At 22.3% G+C, this 24591-nt stretch overlaps 4 protein-coding genes across 4 annotated transcripts, besides 48 other annotated features; 1 reads left to right on the top strand and 3 right to left on the bottom strand.

Moving 5' to 3' along the window:
- Positions 1 to 189: 189 nt before the first annotated feature.
- Positions 190 to 248: a microsatellite.
- Positions 249 to 305: 57 nt separating this feature from the next.
- Positions 306 to 482: a microsatellite.
- A 54-nt stretch (positions 483 to 536) lies between these two features.
- Positions 537 to 736: a repeat region.
- Positions 737 to 844: 108 nt separating this feature from the next.
- Positions 845 to 927: a microsatellite.
- Positions 928 to 1005: 78 nt separating this feature from the next.
- Positions 1006 to 1169: a microsatellite.
- A 1-nt stretch (position 1170) lies between these two features.
- Positions 1171 to 2275: a repeat region.
- A 1350-nt stretch (positions 2276 to 3625) lies between these two features.
- EDI_172050 (uncharacterized protein) lies at positions 3626 to 4348 on the top strand (the record flags this gene model as incomplete). The annotated part of the gene is made up of 1 exon (XM_001737406.1): positions 3626 to 4348. The coding sequence occupies one exon, from the start codon at positions 3626 to 3628 to the stop codon at positions 4346 to 4348; it is 723 nt and encodes a 240-aa protein (XP_001737458.1).
- A 99-nt stretch (positions 4349 to 4447) lies between these two features.
- EDI_172040 (uncharacterized protein) lies at positions 4448 to 7162 on the bottom strand (the record flags this gene model as incomplete). Its single annotated transcript, XM_001737405.1, has 1 exon — positions 4448 to 7162. One exon carries the CDS (start codon positions 7160 to 7162, stop codon positions 4448 to 4450), a length of 2715 nt encoding a protein of 904 aa, XP_001737457.1.
- Positions 7163 to 7240: 78 nt separating this feature from the next.
- EDI_172030 (AP-3 complex subunit delta-1, putative) lies at positions 7241 to 10497 on the bottom strand (the record flags this gene model as incomplete). The annotated part of the gene is made up of 2 exons (XM_001737404.1): positions 7241 to 7283; positions 7406 to 10497. The coding sequence occupies 2 exons, from the start codon at positions 10495 to 10497 to the stop codon at positions 7241 to 7243; spliced, it is 3135 nt and encodes a 1044-aa protein (XP_001737456.1).
- Positions 7285 to 7312: a sequence feature (AT_rich).
- Positions 9277 to 9320: a sequence feature (AT_rich).
- A 41-nt stretch (positions 10498 to 10538) lies between the features above and the next one.
- Positions 10539 to 10689: a microsatellite.
- Positions 10541 to 10630: a microsatellite.
- Positions 10607 to 10748: a microsatellite.
- Positions 10652 to 10815: a microsatellite.
- Positions 10816 to 10890: 75 nt separating this feature from the next.
- Positions 10891 to 10926: a sequence feature (AT_rich).
- A 91-nt stretch (positions 10927 to 11017) lies between these two features.
- Positions 11018 to 11171: a microsatellite.
- Positions 11172 to 12751: 1580 nt separating this feature from the next.
- Positions 12752 to 12916: a sequence feature (AT_rich).
- Positions 12917 to 12938: 22 nt separating this feature from the next.
- Positions 12939 to 13107: a microsatellite.
- Positions 13031 to 13133: a microsatellite.
- Positions 13134 to 13142: 9 nt separating this feature from the next.
- Positions 13143 to 13255: a microsatellite.
- Positions 13256 to 13485: a sequence feature (AT_rich).
- A 14-nt stretch (positions 13486 to 13499) lies between these two features.
- Positions 13500 to 13675: a microsatellite.
- A 53-nt stretch (positions 13676 to 13728) lies between these two features.
- Positions 13729 to 13770: a sequence feature (AT_rich).
- A 53-nt stretch (positions 13771 to 13823) lies between these two features.
- Positions 13824 to 13876: a sequence feature (AT_rich).
- A 204-nt stretch (positions 13877 to 14080) lies between these two features.
- Positions 14081 to 14180: a microsatellite.
- A 357-nt stretch (positions 14181 to 14537) lies between these two features.
- Positions 14538 to 14655: a microsatellite.
- Positions 14656 to 14697: 42 nt separating this feature from the next.
- Positions 14698 to 14813: a microsatellite.
- Positions 14727 to 14895: a microsatellite.
- Positions 14896 to 15133: 238 nt separating this feature from the next.
- Positions 15134 to 15290: a microsatellite.
- A 41-nt stretch (positions 15291 to 15331) lies between these two features.
- Positions 15332 to 15453: a microsatellite.
- Positions 15454 to 15478: 25 nt separating this feature from the next.
- Positions 15479 to 15519: a sequence feature (AT_rich).
- Positions 15520 to 15914: 395 nt separating this feature from the next.
- Positions 15915 to 15979: a sequence feature (AT_rich).
- A 256-nt stretch (positions 15980 to 16235) lies between these two features.
- EDI_172020 (uncharacterized protein) lies at positions 16236 to 18932 on the bottom strand (the record flags this gene model as incomplete). The annotated part of the gene is made up of 1 exon (XM_001737403.1): positions 16236 to 18932. The coding sequence occupies one exon, from the start codon at positions 18930 to 18932 to the stop codon at positions 16236 to 16238; it is 2697 nt and encodes an 898-aa protein (XP_001737455.1).
- Positions 17337 to 17358: a sequence feature (AT_rich).
- Positions 17753 to 17832: a microsatellite.
- Positions 18072 to 18101: a sequence feature (AT_rich).
- Positions 18288 to 18347: a sequence feature (AT_rich).
- A 329-nt stretch (positions 18933 to 19261) lies between the features above and the next one.
- Positions 19262 to 19339: a sequence feature (AT_rich).
- Positions 19340 to 19372: 33 nt separating this feature from the next.
- Positions 19373 to 20011: a repeat region.
- Positions 20012 to 20112: a microsatellite.
- Positions 20113 to 20119: 7 nt separating this feature from the next.
- Positions 20120 to 20306: a microsatellite.
- Positions 20307 to 20379: 73 nt separating this feature from the next.
- Positions 20380 to 20407: a sequence feature (AT_rich).
- Positions 20408 to 20494: 87 nt separating this feature from the next.
- Positions 20495 to 20517: a sequence feature (AT_rich).
- Positions 20518 to 20784: 267 nt separating this feature from the next.
- Positions 20785 to 20805: a sequence feature (AT_rich).
- Positions 20806 to 20853: 48 nt separating this feature from the next.
- Positions 20854 to 20890: a sequence feature (AT_rich).
- Positions 20891 to 22033: 1143 nt separating this feature from the next.
- Positions 22034 to 22078: a sequence feature (AT_rich).
- Positions 22079 to 22266: 188 nt separating this feature from the next.
- Positions 22267 to 22334: a sequence feature (AT_rich).
- A 221-nt stretch (positions 22335 to 22555) lies between these two features.
- Positions 22556 to 22690: a sequence feature (AT_rich).
- A 47-nt stretch (positions 22691 to 22737) lies between these two features.
- Positions 22738 to 22816: a sequence feature (AT_rich).
- Positions 22817 to 22897: 81 nt separating this feature from the next.
- Positions 22898 to 23950: a repeat region.
- A 546-nt stretch (positions 23951 to 24496) lies between these two features.
- Positions 24497 to 24571: a sequence feature (AT_rich).
- The last annotated feature ends 20 nt before the right edge of the window (positions 24572 to 24591 follow it).

Below are 24591 nucleotides of genomic sequence, written 5' to 3'. Positions count from 1 at the left end.
AACTAAACATGACATTAACGTTCAAGTAGATAAAGAAGAGTGATGAAGTAGTAATAACATGTACAATAAGAATAGTATAGAAATACAATGAAAGTGAATAAAAAGAAACTGAGTGAAAATGAATAGAAAAACATGAATAATCAGAATTACAATAAAGATGAATCCAATAAGAATTATAGAATAATTAACAAATATAAAATTAAAATAAAAATAAGAAATAAAATAAAAAAAATAAGAATACAAAGAAATAAATATAGAGTTAAGAAAAGAAAAATGATAACATAAAACAAGAAGTATATTCAAACAAAATAAAATGAAAATAGAGAAATTTAAAGAATCAGTTAAAATAAAAATAAAAGAAAGGAAGAAGATAATAAAAAAGAAAAACTAATAATCAAAGAAAAGAAACAAATAAAAGATGTAAAACTACAAGAATAATAATTATGAATAAAGAAAAAATAGAAGAAAACAAAGAAATAGAATAATAAATGGACTATATGATTTTGAAATAATTGGTTAAACATGAATGGAAATGTTTGAATAAAAGAAATAAGAATAAAGAAGATAAATTAAAATACAATAATAAATTCAATCAATGTATTAGTAAATACAGAAAGTATAGAATTAATCAGTGATTAAAAAATGAAATTAACAACTAAAAGAATTTAAAAATGTTGTAATTAAAAACGTGAAAGATAGTATTGAACACTGTTTCTATCAAATTCAAATATATTTATGATCAAAATATCAATATTAATGTGATTAAATCTACAAATAATACAAACAATTTCTATTAAGATGTAATTGATCACTTTATTTATTTATTTTAAGTATCATAGGAACCAAAAAAGATAATAAATAATACATATAAATAAAAATCATAAAAAAGAATAAAATAAATTATATCAATAAAATAATGTTAAATAATTTGCATCAATAAATTAAACACTTTTTTATTTCATATTTCTAATTTCTATAATAAAAAATACATCCTTTATTTCATCATTCTTTTCATCTTTTATTATCTCTTTTTGAATTATTCATTTTTATCTTCTTTCATTTTATATTCTCAACTTTCTACTTTTATTCTTTTCATCTTCTTCTACTTCCTAATTTCACTTTTTTCTTTTATATCATTCTTTCTCTTCATTTTTCTCTTATTTGCTTTTTTTCGTTGCATTTCTTTCCATTCATTTAAATATCTTTCATTTAATTTATTTGTTACAATTTCAAATACTTTGTTTACATCATGTTTTATTTCATTTATTTGTATTATATTAATTTATTAAAATTAATTTTCTTACCAAATACTTTTTTCATTCTTTTAATTATTCCATTTGATTTTCTTTTACTGTTTCTATCATTTCTCTTATTTCTGTATTTGATATTTATATTTTTAATATATTCTTAATATTTCATTACAACGTTCATCTCGTGCTGACATTAACCACATTCATAATTCATTTATTGTAACATATAATCTAATTTTAGTATGTTTCTACTGTATAGTTGGAGTTGTATCAATGAATTTCTTATTTGTTTATCTATATTCTCAAACTCACTAATTTCCAATTGACAATACAGAATCCATATCTTAATTTTGAGATTATATCATTATTAATTTTCTTATTGTATTGAGATTACTATATTTCATAATAATTAATGATGATAGAATAGAAGATACATCATTTAATAATCATGTATAATATTTATTAATATTTATTTTATCTCTTATTTCAATACTAAGATATTTATAATGATTATCATTAGTTACTCTTGATAATTCAGCTAATTCTCATTTATTTAATCATTGATATTATTCATTATCCCACTCTTTTCTACATTTATTTTTAATCCTATTGCATTAAATATTTCTTTTGTTAATTTGTGGGCTTTTTCAATTTCATTGATGTTGTTAGTTATTATCTTTAAATCATCAATATATAATATATTATTTAACTTTACTTGTTTTTCTTCTCCATTCATTTTAATAGATAAAATATTAATTTGTTTATCTAATTGTTTAGATAATATAATCAATAGATAATACAAATAATAATTTAGATAAACTATCACCTTGTATTATTCCTCTTTCTACATTAATTATACCTACATTTTGTTGAATATAATATAATTATAGTTGTGTAATATTTAATATATATAATATACTTTTAATTACAACTAATGTGATGTTAAAATAAATTAAACATTGTTTAACAAATTGATGATTAATATTATCATATGTTTTAGAGACATCATAATATGTTTCTGTTTAGTCAACACATAACATTATAGTTCAATAAAAAAAAATTAAGTCATTTAAAATAGCATTTAATAGATGACTTTTTGGTTTAAAATTAAAAACTTTGAAGTCAATGATATATAAAAGAATGTTTTGAATTTAAGCAATAATAAAAATGACTGAATTAGAAAAATGTCATATTAAACCAAACGATGGACAAGTGAGGCCCTTTCAGACTTTCTTTGTTTGTACTCAGTTTTCAATTGTGAGAGTTCATTTTCACGTTGGTGAAGTTCATCATTGATAGCATCACGTCTTTCAGCCAACGAATCATCTTTGTCAACGATGTTTTTCTTCTTATGAAGGAATTTAATTTCATTCTTCATGTTCTTATACTCTAACTTCTTATCCAAATAGTCAATTTCTTTGATATGGTTCATCTCCTTTCTTTCTTGTTTAGTGGTCATACTTTCTCAATAATTTTTCTGAACAAAAACTCCTTTAAATGCTTCTGATTCACTTTTCTTTTCACAATCTCAAGATTAAGGTTCTTAGTTTTGTTTTCTTCTTGAAATAATTACAAGTTCTATTTCAAATGAAGAGATTCCAAAGGAATTTTAGTTAATAAATAAAAAGGAAAAACTGAAAAAATTTATTTGAGGTTATAAATGATGAATACAAAAAGAAAAGACAGAAAAGATAAAAAGAAGCATATCACTGATCAAATGCAATTGTTTGAACTTCTTCAGTTGAGGTGTGAAGAAATTACAAAAAACCTTCCAAAAGTTATTGAGTCAATACTTCAAATTCAATCTCATTTACATTCTATAGGTAATACAACCCCAGTTGGAATACACAAAAATTCAATGTTTCAACTGATCAATTCATCTGGGTCATATCAAAGTTTAGTAGCAGATAAATTAAAAATTATTGTTTGTTAACTGTTGGGTGTGTAAATGTGTTGAAGTGTCAAGAAATAATAACCCATGTCATAGTCTTCTTGGTATGAAAAGTTATCAAAAGAGCTTAGTTCTAATTTATTGGTCGATGACCTTTCCTTTTCAAACAATGAAGAAATAAAAAAGATACAAGACGATAAAAAAATAAATATCTGTCATTATTCTGCTCTAACTTCATTTTGTAACAGAGTAGAACAACTTTTTCCTTCATTAGAAAATACCTCAGAGTTTGATTATACTGCAACTAGAGTTTGTACCTATTTTTTTAATATCTTTGTATTTACTTATAATTAACATTCAGCTAATCAAAGAATTCAAAGAGGATTGTGAATTAAATCAAATCTACACTTTTAAAAACTTAGATGAAATTATCGAAGATGAACACCTTACTACAGAACAAGTTCCTGTTGGTATAAACAGAATTATGACTGAGTTGTATTATTCGAAAAATGATAAAAGCACACTCTTTCGATTATCCTCTGATACAGAACGATTAAACAAATACTACGAATCAATTCGTTCTTTAGATTATAAAAATTTAGATAATACAACTTTATCTTCATTATTAAAAAAGTTTATTCGAAACCTTAAGTCTCCTATTTGGCCTGAAGAATTTCTTCAACCATTAGTATCATGTATGGATTCCCAAAATAAAATGAGTCTTATTACATCAATACGTAGCATGATAAACAAACTCCCCCCCTCAAATAGAACATTTTTAAAGAAATTAGTTTTTTTATGTAACGAGGTTATTCATTCAAAAGACTCAAAAATGACTGCTCAGTCAATTGCTGTTTGTTTAGCACCTGGACTAATGCGAAAGAAAGATATGACATGTACCTCAATAGCAGCAATTACCCCAATTTTGAATAATGCATTAGCACTAATAATTGAAAACCAATCCACATTCTTTGGCAAGGTATCACCTTATACAGAAAACTTTGCTGATATTTTTGGTGAATATTCTAACGTCTTTGATGCAGGGGCATCAGATGAGACATTTGAAGACTTAACATTAAAAGTTGATCCTCGAATTCTTAGAGGAACTGTCAGAAAAAGAAAACCAACATTGTCGCCCAATTCTGCGACTACACTGACAATAATACAACCAATAAAAAGAAGCAATTCTGCAGATCCACTTGAATGAAATTTATACAATTAATTTAGTTTTACCTTTAATATTATTTTTTTAAGAACAATATAAACAAAAAAGTCATAAAAAAAATTGTTTTACGAGCACCTAGAATTATAACTTACCATAGTCAATTTTATGTCTGTTATTAAACCAATAAAGAATTCCAAAGAGGATTCCAGTGAGAATAGCAAGTGCAATAATGAAATATCCAAGAATAACCCAGAATAATTTACTCAAGAAGAAAGCACTTGGAATGAAAAGTGGAGTTTCTTTTTCAACAAAGGTCATTTTGAAATGAACAATACCTTCTGCAGTTGAATCAGCACCAACAAAAACAAGGATTTCATCTCCCTTTTCCATTTCTAATTTAGTATGGCTTCCTCTATGACCATATGGAGAATTTTCATGATCAAATATATCAATACATTCAGTTGGTCTATTGATACCTTCTGATACAATACATGATGGGGATGAGAATAAAGCAATAGTCGTTGTTACTTCAGAAAGATCATCTGCTAAAAGATAGAAAGTACCATCATGAGGAGCAGTAATACGGTACCATGTTCCCAAAGAACTTTTAGAAGTAGAATTACAAGTAATGACTGTTTGTGCAGCTTTAGTAATATAAGTGTAATGGTCATATGGGAAATTATTAATAAAAACAGGCTCAGAACATTTACTATTTGTTGGTGGTTCGTCATAGTAGAATGAAACTCTATAAGTACCATAATTGTTATTGGTTTCAGGATCACTAATAACAGCAGTATAAAGAAGAGTTGTTTCTTCAAAACCATATACACTAAGTTTAGCTTGTTCTCCACACTTAGGAGAATCGTCGTCCTTATTTCCAAACACACATTCTCTTTCTTCAAATGTTTTTCCTGGTTTAAGTACTTCAAGAGCTGTGTCAATGTGTGTTTCTGGACCACAAGTATTAATAATAACAGTCTTATTTGGTGCTTGGAAATAACTATACCATGCACCATTAACTGTAACTTTTTTATTATGATTTTTCAAATAACATGCAGAAACAAATGGTGCAACAGTATCAATATATCCAACATGTGTAAACGGAATTGTTGTGAGTTTATATGGATTAGAATATGAGTCACCATCAATATAACCCTTCATTGTTGCCCAGAAATCAAATGAACCATATGGATCAATATCTTTTTTGTTAGCCTTAACAGTTGCAAATAAAATCTTATAATTATGACTAAGTTTATGAGCAAATTGGAATGAGAATATCATATTTGATGAAGTATCATCACAATAATACATATTACAATCGCTATGAAGTTCTATGTATGGATAATAGTCATTTGGTAATTTAGGTGTTACAATAACATCAATGTGTTGAACTTTTTCTGTTACAGAAAGGAATGCATACCATCCACCACGAGTATAATGTGTTCCTGAATCACATCCACTTGGAGAAAGTTCTAAACTACTTGCATTAACACCAAGATCTTCATAAGAATCTCCATCCTTAAACAATGAAACAATTTTTGGTTTAATACAAGCATTATTATTAGTAGCATCAGTTTTGTCAACTTTCAATGTAACAGCACAATCTGAAATAATACATGTTGCTCTAATATAATAAAGAACTCCTTCTTTTAACTCCATTTCAATAAACGCATCATCTCCACAATTAGAATACTGTTCAGTAAGACATTCTCCCATAGAGTCAGTAGAACAGTATGGATATATTTCAAGACCTGTAACATACCCTGACCCAATTCCATTAGGATTACTATCGCAAGTATCAATGATATATCTTCCTCCATCTCCTACAATAGTATACCACATTCCAACATATTTATTGTTATTACACGACTGTACTTCTGGAACAAAGTTTAACATTGGTAAAGTAATTTTAAAAGGAAGAGAAGTAATTCCGATGGCCCCAGTACATCGATTATTTTCAGCAACACCAGTTCTTAAATTTAATCGATATTGTCCCTTTTCACCATCTTTCATACTTAAAAGAATATAATACACTTTTCCTTTACTAAAGTTTATATTAATTCTTGGATTAGAACCTCCACATGTATTATCATCATACCCTACATTAATAACATCACTACATGTTTGATCTGTTCCTTCAAATACATACAATTCTGGATCAAAATCAGCAGTATAATCTCCACATGTATCGATAAAAACAGATTGGTCAGAAGTAGATACATATTTAAACCATGTACCATAAAATGAATCTTTTCCAGATTGACCTGGAACAGTAACTGGCATAGTTTTATCAATGTACCCATTAAATGTACCTGGGAATGAAACTGTTTTAGCATCAGCACATGTTGGTTTATATGAGTTTTCAAATTTTTTAACAGTTACTCTAAACAATCCAACATCTGAAGCAGTTGTTCCAGAAACAACAATATAATATGTAGTTCCAGCTACAGCATTAAATACAAGTTGTGACTTTCCTCCTGCACAAACATCTATTTCTCCATCATCATCATTAGATGATGCACATGTATGAGCTCTACTTGTTTCACATTCTGTAAGAACAGCAATTCTTGTATTATAATTAGTGTAAGTATTACAAGTACTAATTTCAATTGGCATATTTTGTTTTAAAGTAAATTTATAGAATGCAGATCTTGGGAATGAATCCTGATCAACTCCACATCCAAATCTTGGATTACAAACCCAACAAAAGTTTGTTTGTTTTGTAGTATCTCCATCAAACGAAGCAACTTTATTTTCATCTAAATCAGCTAAAGAAATTTCATGAGCTGTTTGACATGTATCGTAAAGGGCATAACTAAATAGAAACAATGAAAACACTAAGAAAAGTTTAACCATTTCTTATCTGTATTTTTCAGTTTTTAGATGTTCAAAATTCTTATTCATTTGATATTTCTTCTTTAATTCTGTTCTTTTTCATTTCTTCATCCTTACCTTCTCATACTTATAGTTCCTTTTTCTTATTATTTTATTATTTCTTTAATTTTTGAAAAATCTTAATGATTTGATTTTTCTCTCTTTCTCTCATGATAACTAAGAGTTATTATGTTTTATATAACGAAACAAAAATCAGTTAATTACTGTTGTCCAAGTGTTTCTTTGATTTGTTTCAATATAGCATCACCACATATTTTGTCAGTGGTTTTAAGGTCAAAACCGATTTTGCCTTGTTTGTTTGTGAGTAAAATAGCGATGTCATCTCCTTTAAGAGTTATGCCATACCAAATCTTATTAGCAGAACCCTTAACTGCAAGGAGTTGAAGACTTTCAAACAATGATACAACGTCAAACTTTGTATCTTCAGGGACAGAATAAGCCATAGAAATCATTTTCTTTGTTTTAATAATTTGGGCAAGTTCTGGTTTAGAAAGTTCAGTACCAATAATGAATGTAGATGCAGGGATTTTAATTGCGATATTTGATGAAGTCTGAGCAGCAGCACATTTAATAGCACCTTTCAAAACAACTGAATTAATCTTTTTTAAGTCAGCAATGATAGTAACAAAGATATAACCTCCGATAGGAATAGGAGTAGTTCTACTAATAGAGTCAATAGTATATAAAGTTGATTGATTGATAAGAACTGCAACAGATGTTTTAAATTCACAGAAATTTTCAATTTCTAATTGAATCATAACTTTAGTTGGATGTTTCTTGTTAGTTTTAAGTAAATACTTAACACCAAATGCTTTATTTTTACATAAATCTTTACCACCTTCCATTCTTGGAAGATTTTGTTGTGCAACTTCAACAACTGTAGTTTTTTGAGATCTATGTTGTGGTAATGCTAATAATTCTTTTTCACTAACTGGTGCAGCAAGATCAATTTGAGCAAGTTTATCTTTTTCTTTATCTTTTTCTTCAATTTTTTCTTTTTTGTTAATAACTTCTGGCATAACTTCACTTGTTACTTTACCTTTCTTTCCTTTAGAAGAACCTTTTTTTGTTCCTTTTTTCTTACTTAAAGTAAATGCTTTTCTTAATTCTTCTTCTGCTGTTAATCCTTCAACTCCATTTGAGAAAGTATCAATTTCAACAGGTTTCATTTCTAATTTAATATTTTCTTTTGGTTCATCATCAATATCTTTCTCAAATAAGTCATCATCATAATCATCATCAATATAAAAAGCATTTCCTTTTCTTTCTGATTTTGATTTAGTAAATTTAACACCTTTTTCTCCAACTAATTCATCAAATAAATAAGCATCTGGAGTATCTTCTTTACCAGCTTCTTCAAATTCAGGATTAATAATATCATCTAAATGAAGATCTTCTGGTATTTCAATTAAACTTTGTGCTTTTGGATTAACTGGGAGAAGAATTTCATCATTTAAATATCTTAATTCATTAATAACATCAATTCCTTGTTCTCTTAAACTTTCAAATTGTCTTACAATAGCCAACATAAAACAAGCTCTTTCTTGAACTTCAAGATGAGTACTTTGAGCAAATGGAGTTAATGTAGAATCAATTTCAGCAAGAAGATTAGTTAAATCATCATCTGACATTTTTGTTTTAGAAATTGAAATAATTTCATCATCATCATCTGCTTCTTCTATATCAGCAGGATCTCTTGGATCAATAATTTCTATAAATGTTTTAAATGCTGCTTCAAGGAATGAAGCTTGTACATCTGGATTTAATGAAGTATGTTTAACATTAATTAAATGTCTTAACATTTGTAATGTTTCTTCACTAGTAAGATAATAAATATATTCACCAACACACCAAGCACATTCAACAATTAAATTTGAACCACTTGCCATTTGAAGGAAATTATGAGAAGTAATAATAGTTTTTAAAAGTGTTATACCAAATAATCTAATATCTGGTACTCTTACCATAATATTTGATATTTCTTTAGAAATAACATTAAATACAGATTGTTCTAATTGTTGAGTTGATAATCTACTTAAAAGTTTTAAATACCATTCAAAATCAGTAACATTATCATAATTATCTTTTTTAATAATTTCAATAATTTTTAAAAATAATTCATCTCTATAATATGAATTCTCTGATTTTTCTACAATTACTAATAATTTATCTACTGTTTCACAAATATTCTTTTTTGTTACCATTCCAATTAATAATTCAAGTGCTGTTCTTCTTAATGAATCATCTGGATCTGATAAACATGCTAATACTGTATCTCTACTTTCAATTACTGCTTTAGGATGTTTAGTCATCATTAATCCAAGAAGTTTTAATCCACAATATCTTATATTTCCTTCATTATCTTGAATCATCATATTAATTTTTCCAAGACATGTTTTCATTGTTGGAATATGTTTATTTAATCCAATAATACATGCATTAATTAATTCAAATAGAATAGAACTAGTAATATTACTTTGTAATAATGAATTAAATGGTTCTACAAGAATTTTAGCTAGTCTTATTTCAACTGATGCAAGCATTCCAAGTATTTTAATAGCTTTTGTCATAAGTAAATCATTGTTTTGATTTATTGGTTCTTTAATAATTTCATATAATATTGGTGCAAGTGAAATATATTGTTTTGGTTCATGTTTAACTAATTCAACAAATGAAACACATGCTGCTGCAACAACTGTAGGATCATTATCTTTTAATTTTTCTTTCATTTTAGCAAATGATGGTCTTAATGCATCTGGATATTCTTTACACATTGGATACATCATTAAACATGCTCTTCTTCTTAAAAAATCTTTTCCTGATGTAAGAAGTTTTACTAATTCAGCTGCAAGATCACGTGCAAGTGATTCATTAACAATAGCAGAAAAACATGCACATGCATTACAACTTTCATATGCAGTTCCTTGAAGATCTTTCTTTAATTGATTAGTAATTAACATTAAAACATCATCACTTTCATGTAAACAAATTTGGGCTGCAAGATAAGCAACTCGTTTCATCCAAAATGATTGTTTAGCAGAAAGTTCAATAATATGAAATCCTGACCAATTTGTTTCTTGTCCAAGCATTTCAAGATATGTTAATTTTTGAATACAAATAGCTTTCTTTTTCATATCAGATGTTACTATATCTTTCTTAATATCTGCAATCGTTTGATTAATAAATGCTTGTTCATTTCCTGCATTTGATCTAAGTCCTTTTACCATATCTTGTAATGATGTACCAATTAATGGTTTAGCCATTGTTTCTTTTATTCTTTTTTTCATTAAACTCATTACTTTTACTTAAACTATCTTCTTTTAAAGTTCTTAAAAACTATTTTTTTTTATTTTATTTTTCTTATTACTTTTATTATATTTTTACTAAAATATTAATTATTAGAAATTTTTTATTCTTTTTTTTTTTTTTTGTTAATTAAATTAACTGAAATAATTTATTTAATTAAAATCTATTTCTATTTTATTATAATAATTTAACTAATTTATAGTTTTTTTTTTTAAATATTTATAATTTAATTAATTATTTAATAATAGAATCAAATTGAAAAGAATTCAAATCATTTTGTTTATTGTAATCTTTATTTTTCAATTTAAAATTTGTTATTATTTTGATTTGATTGATTGAAAATGGTTAATGTAACAATGAAACAACATGAATCTTAAGAATGGTTTTATTTATTAATTCATTTGATAATTTTATTATATGGTTTAAATTAGTTATGACCAGAAAGATTCAAAATAACATAATCATTATTAATAAGAATTATTTATCTATTCATTATCATTTATTGAAGTGTTTTATTATAATTTTTATTTTTCTTAGAGAATTTGTTTCTATTTGGTTTTATTTTATATTTATTTAATAATTAGTGTTGTATTCTGTTATTATTCTTATTCATATAAAATAGTTAATTCATAACTTTATTTCTGTGTATTTCTTTATTGTTTATGATTTTACATCTTGATAAAGTTCTAAAATACAAAAGATTGTTAAAATAATTTATATTACCAATGTATTGGTAGGATATTATATATTGGTTAATTTGGTTAGTTATCTTTTATCTAATTTGTTTTCTTTTAACTGTTATATCTAATTGTTAATTAACATTTGTAGTTTTTTTAACTAACTCATAAACAGGCAATTTAATGTATTTATAAATGATATTAGATTCATTCTTCAATTTTTTCACTGATTTATTTATTTAAGAATCAATTTATCCTCAAATTTTATTTCCACTTTCATCTCCAATAAAGTTTGTTTAAACATTTTTTATTTTTATTAGTTGATTATAGTATTAATACTCTCATCATTCTTATCTGATATAGTTTTAACACTCTTAATTTTCTTTCTGTACTTTTTTCCTTAATCAATGAGATAAACTTTAGTTTTATTTATTGTTGAATACATTTTTATTGATTAAATTCTTCTAAAACTTTTTTTGTTATTAGCTTTTTGAATTATGATTCTCTATTTTTCAATGATTTATTAATCAAACTTGTTAGTGTTAGTGTTCGTTAACTTTTCTTCTGTTTTACTTTTATGTTTCAGTCTTTTATTAATTTATTATTTCTCGTTTTAACTTTTTATTTACTTCTTGTTGAGTTATTTAATAACCTATTGGATATTTAATTTTCTCTTTGAAATATGTATTTTTGTCTCTGGTTGTATGAGTGTTGAATATATTGGTAAACATTTCCTAAAACTGCTTTGAGCCACTAAGTATTAACAAGTTTATTATATTTATTTGATTGTTTTAGTTTAGTGTTATTTCCCAATTATTGTTGTTTTTAACTTTTATTTCGTATTTTTAATACAACAACTAATTTCTATGTGTTTATGGGTTGATAGTAAGGGTGTTTATTGATAATAGCAATTATTAATGAAGAGGGTTATAGAGTCAAAAGTATTGGTTATGTTTTAAAATCAAACAAGAATTAAAGTTAATTAAAATTTTTATAACTAAATCTCTTTAAAACATACTTTTAAAAATATTGATTTCTCAATATTTTTGTATTGTTCTTGATTTATTTTGCACTTTCTTTGAATTTCTCATTGAAGAGTCAATATGTTTTATTTATGACCATTAAATGTACTTGTTATTTCCAACAGCAATTATAGATTAAAAGAAAACCACTTTTCAGAATATTTCTTAAAAGAAATTACTCTATCACCAATAATTACGTCAATAGGAAAAGATTGTTTCAGTGGATGTATTTCATTAACTAATATCAATTTACTATCATCATTAACTGAATAGTAGATTATTGTTTAGTAGTTATTCATCATTAAAATCAATTATTATATCAACAACATCACTGGATTAAATGTATGTTGTTTTTATGGTTGTCCTTCATTAACTAATATCAACATATCATCACTAATTACATCATTTTAGAAATCTTGTTTCTTTAATTGTTGTTGATTAGAATTAAAGTCTATGAAATTTCAAGAGAATGTTTTGAATACAGATTGAAAACAAAGTAATAGAATTAAAAGAAATGAAATATCAATTGTAACATGTTTATTGTGTATTATTTATAACTATTTCAATTTTATTGAAATTATAAAAAAATAATAATAAAAGAGAAGATATTATTAATGAATGATATTGAAATGAATGATTTTATTTCAACAATTATTATTATTTTTATTTTAATCATTCAATGAATAAATATAAATATTTATTATAATAATCAAATCATCATTTTTATTCATTTAGAATTAAATTCAAATCAGAATAAAGAGAATATAATAAGAATGATAGATAATAAAACCAGTGGTTAAATAATATACTCTTTATTGAGTAATAATAAATATAATATAACATAAATTATCATCAATAATATAGAATAAAATGAATATAAAAATAATAGAAATAGAATAAATAACTTATCAAATAAATTATTAATTATCTTATTATTTTATGTTATTTGTTTATTATTACTTTATTTATTTATTTTCAATTTATTTAATTGTTATATTGATTATTTTCATTGGTTATTTCTTATTCTTTATATTTCTTTATTCATTTATATTTTATATATCTTTTATATTTAAATTTGTATTAGTTTATTGTGTTATGTTTTAAATAATTATTCAAATGATTTTGATAATGTATTTTATTTTATAAATCATTAATATTAATAGAATTTATGATGAAATATTATTTATTATTTAAATTGATTTCTAAATTATTTTAAATATAAAACACTCATAATATTGTAATATTATCATTTCAAATATCATTATTATAATTAATATTAGTGTTTATTTTATTTAAATTAATTAATAAAAAGATTAAAATATAAGAAATATTTATGATATAATCATAAATAATTATAAAAGAATATATAATTGTATCAACATATTAATACAATAAAATATTAAATAAAATAAAAACCATTTGTTGATACACAAATAGAAAATATATTATATATCTGAACAAATAAATAATAATCTATTCATTATTCAATTAGATTGATTTTATAGAAATTTATTGAATCAAGAATATTTTAGATTTTAATTATAATAAATTATGAATAATAAATGGATTTGTTTAGTTAATGATGATTTGATATTTGCATATAAAGTGATATAGATGTTATAATAAATTATTTATTATTTAAATCATAACTATTCAAATATAATTTATTACAATAAGATTATTCATTAAATCAGAGTTTATAAGAATAAGAAATATGAATTGAATCTGATATTATTAACAAGTTTATCCAATTATAATAGTTTTAGTTGTTTAAATTGAAAATAGAACACAAGAATGGAATATCTTTAGAGAAGTGATGAAGTTTTGTATCTTTTAACATTTCATCAACAAATGAATGAATGATATGCAATGATAACATAAATACAAAAATACAAAAGAAAGAAAAAGTGGAAATAAAATTCAACTCAAATAAGAATTAATGAATAGACAATAGAGAAAGAGATGAATATAGAACAATATGATATATTTAAAGAGAAGAGCTAATTAGAACTATTCAATGATTATATTATTATTAGATGATAATAAACATAAGATAATATGTTTGTTTCAACAACAAATAAACAACATAAATATAACAACAAATATAAGAATGATGAAATCACATTAAATCAATCATATAATTGTTTGATTAATAACATTCAGAATATTTATAATGTATATTTGAAATATGAAACAATACCAGTAGAACCAACACCATCAAATCATTAATAAATTCACCATCTGTATCACAATGAAATATAGCATATTAAGAAATCATTCATCGATAGATTCAATATCTCAATCAGGTATATCAATATCAACAAGAGATTCACAATAACAATGACAATATTTACAAACACTATCACAAGAAAAAGAACAATCAACAATATCAAGTAAACAAACAACAGGTAAATCAACTTCAATAATAGTAATACCATCAATAACAACATTCTCATCAATTCACTACACAAGGAAACACAAATCCATCACTAACAACAACACTAAAAGATGAACATCATCAGAAATACAAACAACAAATTAGAAAATAATAAACAATAACAATACAAACAACTAAAACAAGAAGAAATACAAAAATAATAACAATAAATTTCATCACAATAAAAACAAGATAACAAGATAATAAAAAATAGATAATTCTGATAAATCATAGAATAAAATTAATGATAAATCAGAAGATAATTCTGATAAACATATTAATATTGATAGTACATCAATTATATTTATGATTCTTTTATTTATTATTACATTCATCTTCTTCTAATTAATGTATTTCTCTCTATCTTCATTTTTAATAATATTGTTCATTAACTTTTAAACATAGTTCTATAAGCTATTTCATACTTAGATTATATTTCATTCATTTGTGTTTAATTTTATTATAAAATTGAAATGACTCATATAAAATTTAAATGAATAGTTAATCAAGAATATCAAGAAATGATATAATAAAAGAATAAAACAATGATACTAAATAAATGAGAAATAAATAAATTCATAAGAAACAGAAAGTATCATAAATATATCATGAATGAATAAATATAATTAATAATGAAAAGAATAAATCATTTTAACATGAGTATTAACATATAAAATGTTAGAATGTTTAATAATTAAAAGAATAATAAACAATAAAAATATAAATATAATAATCATATATTGATTAATCATTATTGAAACAATGAAACTATGAATTAAAATTGAATATAAATAATAAATAATTATAATATAAAATATCAATGAATTAAGTATTGTATTAATCATTTTATAAATATATAAAATATGATAAAATAATGAGTATAATAGAATAATTTGTAGATATATCATATGTAATTGTTATTAAGAAGAACTTTACTTTTAAATTATTTATATTTCTTCTTTCATTATTTAATGATGTTCTTCTATTACTTTTCATAGATAAATAAAGAAATAAGATATAACTATAAATAAGAATTGAGCAGAAATAAAGAGTATGACATAGTGTAATCAAAATAAATTAGAAAAACCAAGTTTATTGAAAGTTGAGTTATAATTTTTAAATAACTTGATTCATATCATAAAACATATCACTTTTTCTTATATTTCATCAGAATTGTTTAGTTAAAAACAATTGATTGAAATGATCAAAACAAAATACAAATTATTTGAGAATTTGGTGATTATTGAATTAAAAGATGAATGAATAATTCCAAAATATAAAAAATATGTTTATAACATAATAACTTTTCTTTAGATAATTTTTAATGAAAATTAATGTTCTTGATACTTTTTTAAAGAATAATCAATAAATATGAAAGAAGTATTATGTTACTTTATAATAATCAAAACATATCATATAATATTTAATCATACTTCAAACATGTTTAAATACATTATTTAATACTTATTCAAATGAAAAACATACATTCTTTCTTTTTATTAGATATTTTGTTCAGTTCTTTTATTTTAAAACATAAATTTATCAAGTGTTATTTTATTATTCACTTATTTGTTGTTAGTCATTCTTCTCTCTCAAAAAAAGAACATTCCTCCAAATTCTCCTGGAACATATTTAAAATTTCCTGGCATAAATCCTTCCATTCCTTGATTTTCTTCTGTTATTACCTCAACATTATCACATTCAATAGTTTTGATTGAATTTGAAGTATCTACTATTTCCATGTCATGACATCTTACCATTTTAACATCTTTTCCTTTGACATTATTTTCAATATCAATTCCATTACATTCTTCCATTTTAATCTTCTTCAAATCTTTATTTAAAGTGAGTACTGTATCATTTAGTTTTCTTAGTATAAGTTCTCCTTTACAATGTGAAATGATACTATCAACTCCAGTACTATTATCTATAATTGCCTTATGAGATGATGCACATGCAGGGTAATCAAATAATTTAGAATTTTCAATGTGTACTGTATTAGTCACAAAATTGTAACCATCTAAAGTACAATTAATTCTTACTGTACTATCAATTATTTCTAATGATTTTTTAATTCCATAAATTTCAAATCCCATATTATTACAATGATTGATTGTTAATGAATTAGTAAATCCAGCTTTTATTAAACAGTAATCAGGTACTTCCCGTTTTATATCTTGATTAATGAGTTTAAGATTCCCAAAGTATTCATATTCTCCATCAAATAAGATATTTTCACTATTTTCTACTGTAACATCACTATTAAGATCAACAGTAATAATAATACGATTATTACCATTATGAATATTTCTTATAATAATATGTTTTTTATCTATGTATATATATACATTTTTAGATTTCTCTTTTATTTCTATTATTTCTGTATCTTCTGTTCTAACATTTTCTGCCTCTGGAATATTACATCCTTCATTATCTATTGTTACAAGTTCTTTAATAATTTTTAACTCTCCTTTAATATCTGTATTTTTACAATTTGTTATTTTCATTTCTTTAATTTCATTCTTGTTAATTATAAATTGACAATTCTCACATTCATCAATACATAACATCTGACATTTATCAAATAACTTTTCAAATACACAATCTTTCATTGATACAATAAATATCTCTTCTGCTTCTTTCAGTGGTGTTCCAATACATTCTTCAATTGATTTAAATACAACTCTTTTTGGTTTAATATTAATTTTATTAATTGTTGATTTAACTAATTTCATTTTATTACATCTTTCATTTCCTATAACACTAACTCCTTTGGAATGTATTATTGTTAATACATGAATTGGACATTTTGGTTTCAATTTTAATTGATTTGAATTTAATATTTCAATATTTTGTTCAATAATTGATTTTACTGCTAATTTAAAATCTTCAGAATTTTTAACTTGAATAAGATTTGTTTTATTTAGTGAAAATTTACATTTTGATTGGGTATTTCCATTTAATGTTATTGAACCAATACTATCTGACTTAATATTAACTTTACAGTTATCACATTTAACTATTTTAAGTTCTAATAACTTATCTAATGTTAAATCTATATTTAAATTAGAACAATCATTTAAGCGAAGTACTTCAAGATTAGGAAATATATTTTTATTTTCATTTTGTCCTTCTTTTTCATCTTTTATTATTTGTTGTTTATTATCTCTTTTATTTATCTTTAATTTTGCAATACCGTGAAGTACTAAAGCTTTTAAATTATTTGTTGTTAGAAGTTCAACAGAAGAATTAAATGAACAAATATCTAAATTTTCTATATATTTTTGATTAACTATTATATCTGAATAACTTATTCTAGCTTGAAGAGTTTCAACACATTCAGGTAATTGAGGTATTTCATTTGATATTAAAGGCATATTTTTTGTCATTAGTAATTGATGTGAATCAATAACCATAATATAATTAGCATAAAATTTATTAATAATTGTATAAATTTTCTTTCTTTTTTCATTATCAGTTATATCATCAAATTTTATTTTAATATCAAATGTATCTGAACTTTCAAATGAATTTTGTATATTTGTAAATAATGCAATTATTGATGTTCTAATATATGAAATATTTATTTTCTTTTTTGATTCTAATAAAACAACTATTGGAGAATAAAATTTAACACCTTTTGGTATTTTTAATTCATTACTTTTTTTAATAAAATTATCATTTTCATTAATAAAAATAATATTCCTCTTCTTTGCATTTTTAATCCATCTTCCATCTCCATCTCCATGAATTATCATTTCACTTGGATACATTGTTTCATTTATATTCATTTCTTCAAATATTTCATCAAACATCTTTGCAAATGTTTCTCCACATCTTATTTTAATTCTTTTCTTCATATTTTGAATAATAATTTCAAATATTTCATCTGAAACATCTGATAAACAAATTAAAGATTCTACTTTTTGAATTATTTTAATTAGTTTTTCTTTTTCTTCTTCTGTTATTTCCAAATTTCTTTCAAGTTGACTACGAGTAGCATTTCCATTTATTGAACCTATAAAACTATCTAAATCATAGTTTCTTATCTTCTCAACTTTCATTAATACACTTTCATCAATATCAAGAGAATTACAATTACATGTTGTTGGATTGAATGTTTTGCAAAATTGATTAATGTCTCTTTTTGATGTAAACCATGGATTAATTTTTAATGAATTAATTGCAATTCCACATTTCTTATTAATCATTTCAATATTTTTTATATCACCCATACTCATAACATGAAGCACTACTTTCATTAAATAAACCATATCTAGTCGTTTCATTTCTCTTCTTTTATAATTTGGTATTTCATTTTTTTTTTCATTAAATAGTTCAATTTTTTATTTTTCAGTTCATCTTATTTATTATTTTTAGAATAATGGTAAAAAATGGCATTTTGAAATAGAATACAAATAAAACAAATTAATAATTATATAACTGACAATAATTTGAATTGAAATATTTCTCTTTCTTTTATATTCTTTTTTAAGATCTTCAACAGAACCATCTCATTTTGTATTCAGAATGAAAATAAATTGTAAAATCTACACTTTTAAAGATTTAAAGGAATTACTCTTTGACTGAAGGTGTTATGACAAAAACAAATACTATCATTTTTTATTTAGTTTATTAAATTTTGTTAATTTGTACATAAAACAATAAAAAGTAATTAAGTTTACTAAAAATTAAACTGAATATTGTTCTGTATAGTGTTATTCCTTTGTTCTTTTCTATTACTTCAATTGTATTCATTTAATTGTAATTATCATTATTTTATGTATTTATTCTTTTTTCTGTTTCATTAATAATATCTTCATCTTGTTCATTTAATCTCATGATATTCTTCTGTACCATTTCAGTTGTTTAGATGTTCTAATTTATTTATTTTCTTTATGATTTCTTTTATTTCAATAATTTTATTTCATTTAAATGTATTTATGAGATAGATGTGCATACATTGAAATCATTTCATATCTTCTTCATTCTTCCTTTCTCCTAACAATTTCCATTTATTGTTAATACTCTTATTATTTGTCAGATTGTTTTCTCTTCTAATACTAATTAATATTTGTACATTTATCTATATTCATTTATTTTATTTTAATTGATTGATGATAATGTTAAGATATTCATCATCAATATCAATAGAATTATTTTTATAATGATGTTTTTATTATTGAATTATACTCTATTTTATGTTTTATGATTGTATTTATTTTCATTTTAATATATCTTTATGATTATTTTATTTTATGTGATAATTTGATATTATTAATGTAATCATTATCATTACATATGTTAATATTTATCATTTTTATTATATTTCTAATTGTTTATTTCATAATTTCTTATTTAATTTATTTTATTGTTATTATTTTCTTCTTTTTTTGTTATTATTTTTATTATTTTTGTTTTTCTTTTATTATTTTTTTAACTTTTTATATTTGATTTTTATATTTTTTTGAATATCTTTTTGTTTTTATCATCTTTTCTTATTCATTTCTTCTTTTTCTCTTTTTCTATTTCATTTCTTATTAGATTCTTTTATCTTTATTTTGTTTATTAACATTCTATATTTCTTATTTGTATTATCTTTATTATCATTTATTCATTTATATTTTCTTATTCATTTTCTTTTCTCTTTTTATTCATTTATTCAATGTATTTCATTAATAATTCTTTTACTATTCTTATTACACATTTCATTGTTATTTCAACACCATCTAACACATTAAATATTTAATTCTTATTTATATTTCTTTACAATACTCAATAATAATATTCAATCTAATGATGATAAATAATATTATTGTTTGGATAGAAAAAGAATCAAATTTAAATAGACTTAATTATTAATTAAAATAAAAAGCTTTATTAAATGACAATAAGATTAATAATTAGTATTATAATCATGTTTTACTTAGTTTCATAATTAAGTAGTACAATTATAATGAATAGACATTAAAAATCAAATGAATCTTTACTACATATCCATGATTTACTAATAGGAGTATTTTCAATTCATTCCATTCATTATATTGTTCAATATCTGATACATTATAATCAGTCTCATTCTCAGAAAGTATAATTAATTCATTATCACTGATAGAAGAGTATTGATGATTATAACTTTAGATTTAAATTATTTATATTATTGAAGTTATTTGATGGAACATTTACTGAAAGAAGAGCATAACTCATCACAAAAATAAACATAATAATAATAACTATAAAAATAAAACAAGAGAGAGTAAATTAATTCTCTTTTTTTTACCTTTTGAATCTGATTATTTTTTATCATTTTTATATATTCTTTTGTTGAACAGTAACTTCAATTAATAAGAAGAGGAATAAACGAAATAATAAATGAAATGAAATAATACCATTCTTCTGTAACTAATTTATAATTATTGCAAAAGACATAAATGAAATGTAAAGATAGACCATTAAAAAGGGCACATGAAACAATAAAACATATAATCTTTCTAAAAGTTTTATTTCCTTTAAAGAATAATGTACTTAAAACATACATTGGTTGATAAAGTGGTATAACACACAGCCAAAAATTCTCAGGATTATTTTTTATCATTTTTCCTATTAGTCTCCAAATAAATGATAACATCGTTAAGATATATCCAATACATAAATATGAATATATAAATGTATTAGTAAAACTAACTCCTTCATTGTTCTTTTTTAATGAAATATAAGAAAAGAAACCACACAATATTCCTAGTAACAGAATGATAATTCCACTATAATTTGAAATGTTTTTAATTTTTTTATAAAGTGATAAACTAGTATTTTGGTTTTCATTATCATCATCATCTTGTTGGTCTTCATTAATATTTTGTTGTATTTCATTATGATTTGTTTCATTTTCATGGTTAGTTACTTGTCTTTTATTACCAAAAATATAATTTAATGATTTGTTTATAGAACTTAAAGCATATGAAATAAATCTAAATACCATTAAAATAAAAAGAATTGCTTCATAAATTGCAATAAAATAACACCATGGACTTTTAATGAAATGTCTAGTAGAGATAGTAAAAATAATTGTGATTCCAACCAATACAACTACTGAAAAGAAGAGTATGTAACATTGACATGCAATAGAAACACTGTTTATTGAAATTTTTAATAGTCTTATTAAAAACTCTTTTATTTGTTGATACATTTGTATTTGATTTATTCAGATGAAAGTTCATGTTTATAAGGACGATTTTTAATTATAATAATGCTTAGAATGATGCTTATTTCTTTTCTTTTTAAATATGTAAAGCATATTACTAAATATACATTATCAATCAAATGACGATTAAATTTAAATACTTTTTTGAAACTCAATTTTTTTTATATTATCTTCAGTGAGTTATTACCCTTTTTAAATCTATATTAATATTTTATTTATAATAAATAATTATTACCGTTTTTATATGTAAACTTATTTTATGAAAAGAAGTATTTTAGGGTATTTGTAACATAATTTTAAGTTAATTCGTCATTTTCTTTATGAGTGTATTATTCTAAAAAAAAATATAATGATAACAAATTTAACAGAAATACATTAAAAATTAAAAGATTGCTTTATATTCATTAACACTTATCAATAAGTAAATAATAGTTTAATTAAAATACATTGAGATAATTAATTTATATATAACAATAAATATTAATTAAAACTAAAATGTGATTCAATTTTTTGAACATGAAAAAATAAATTCTTATTTATAGATTAAACAAATAACATGAGTTATACAATAACTAGTTAGTTTATGATATGATGATAAAAATGAAAAACAATAAAATGATTATTAACTCATTTATCAATAAATTTATTTCAAAATTGATCATTATCATACACGTTATATCTTTTGTATTTCATATTCATTTTATTTTATGGTAAATTATATATATTTTATTTAAAAATAATATCTATTAAATTTATAATTGATATTAAGGAGTTGTTTATCTAATTAATTATTTATTATACAAAACAATACTAGTACATATAATATAATTTTATTAAATTAATATTGTTCAAATGAAATGTTAGTATAACCAAATTTATAACTTCAACATAACTAAATATCATATTAATTCTTTTTTATTTATCTTTAAATATTTCATCATCTTTATTATAAATATGAATCATTTTAATAAAGGGGAATAGTTTTCTTAAATATTCATTCAAATGAATGGAATTAAAATGAAATTGTTCAGTATTTCATTTAAGTATCTCATATATTATTTATTATTATTATTTTATATTAGATGTTATTTTATTATTTTATATTTGTTTATATTGTTTGTTTATATTTTATTATTATTATTTATTGTTGTTTATCTTATATCATTTATTTATTATATGTTGTATTGTTATTTAACAATGTTAATATGAAATGAATAATAATGAATAAATATAAAATAAGAATAAAATGATATAAGAATATAACATAAATAATAAAATAAGAAATATATAATAGATATAAAGATAAAAGAAGAAGAATAAAATAAATAAATATAAAATAAAATAAATAAAATAAAAAATAAATAAAAAAGAATAAAATAAATATTTTATTATATTTTTATTTATCTTTTATTCTTATTTCTTTTTATTATTTATTAAATTAACACATTGAATATGAATATTTCAATTAAAATAAAACAAGAATGAAATATGAACATTTTTTATATTCATTATTTCATTTATTGATAGATGAAATGTTTATATTCATTTATTGATTTTATTTTATATTCTGTTTTAGTTTTTATATTTCAAATAAACAATAATGAATAAAAATTATTTCATTTCAATTACAATAATTCGTTCTGGTGTGAAACATTTTGGATATTGTTTTCCACAAAGTGTATTTGATATTCCTTTATATTCAAAGGAACTTTGACAACAAAACGATTTTGTTTTATTTTGTATTTTACCAATACGAATATCACTAACTCCAAAACCAAATAAATAATTGTTTTTTTCATCCCACATTTTAAATGTTTTTTCTGGTTCATTAATATCAAATTTCATCATTTCTTTTATTCTTCCTTTTGATTCTAATGAAAATAAAAATGATTTTGGATCACTTATATCTTTATTAACTTTATCAATTTTCACATTAATATATCCTCCAAATTTATTGCCATTTGTATCTTCAATAATAATTATTATATGTTTTTTATACATTATTCTTTCACAAAACACTGATGTATTAACATTCCAATCATCAACATCTGAATCAAATAGAATATTTCCTATTCTTCTTTCTGTCCATTTTTCTATTTGTTCTATATGACTTTTAGTAAGGGACAATACCTGTGGTAATATAATTTTTTTATCAACTTCTTTTATTAAGGTATTGGTCAACCCTTCTCTCCTTTCATTTTTCTCTTTTCTTTTCTGAAGATACCTCTTTTTGCACTCTTCTTGTACTAGTTCTTTTATTTTTTCTTCACTAATTCTTTCGCCCTTTATTTCTTTCATAATTTTATTGATTAAATAATTTTGTACTTCTATATTTAATGTATTTTCATCTATTTGAATTTCATGCCCTTTAAGTTCTTTGCTTGTTTTTTCATTTTCTTCTTTTATCTTTCTAATTTCTTCATCAATTTTATTGATGTTTTCTTTAATGAACTTAATAGCACCTTCTTTTATTTTACTTTTTGTTAATATTATTTCTAAGTTTGTCTCTAAGTCACAGATTTTCAGATCATGTTCTTCTATTATCCTTTCTATAATTTTCTTAAATTCTCTTGTTTGGATGAGTTCTGAAACTGATTGTTGTACTGTTTTACTCTTTTCTTGGTTTTCCATTGTGTTGGTTATAAGTTATGGTATTTAAATTAAAATTATTAATTTTATTTTTATTATATCATTCATAAACTATTAACTATTCTTTATTATTTTTAAGAACTCAATTAAATAATATT

The sequence above is a fragment of the Entamoeba dispar genome, genomic scaffold (genome assembly GCF_000209125.1).
Source record: "Entamoeba dispar SAW760 scf_1105229460615 genomic scaffold, whole genome shotgun sequence".
In the NCBI taxonomy this organism is placed as follows: Eukaryota; Evosea; order Mastigamoebida; family Endamoebidae; genus Entamoeba; species Entamoeba dispar.
This window is presented reverse-complemented; position numbering and strand designations above follow the sequence as displayed.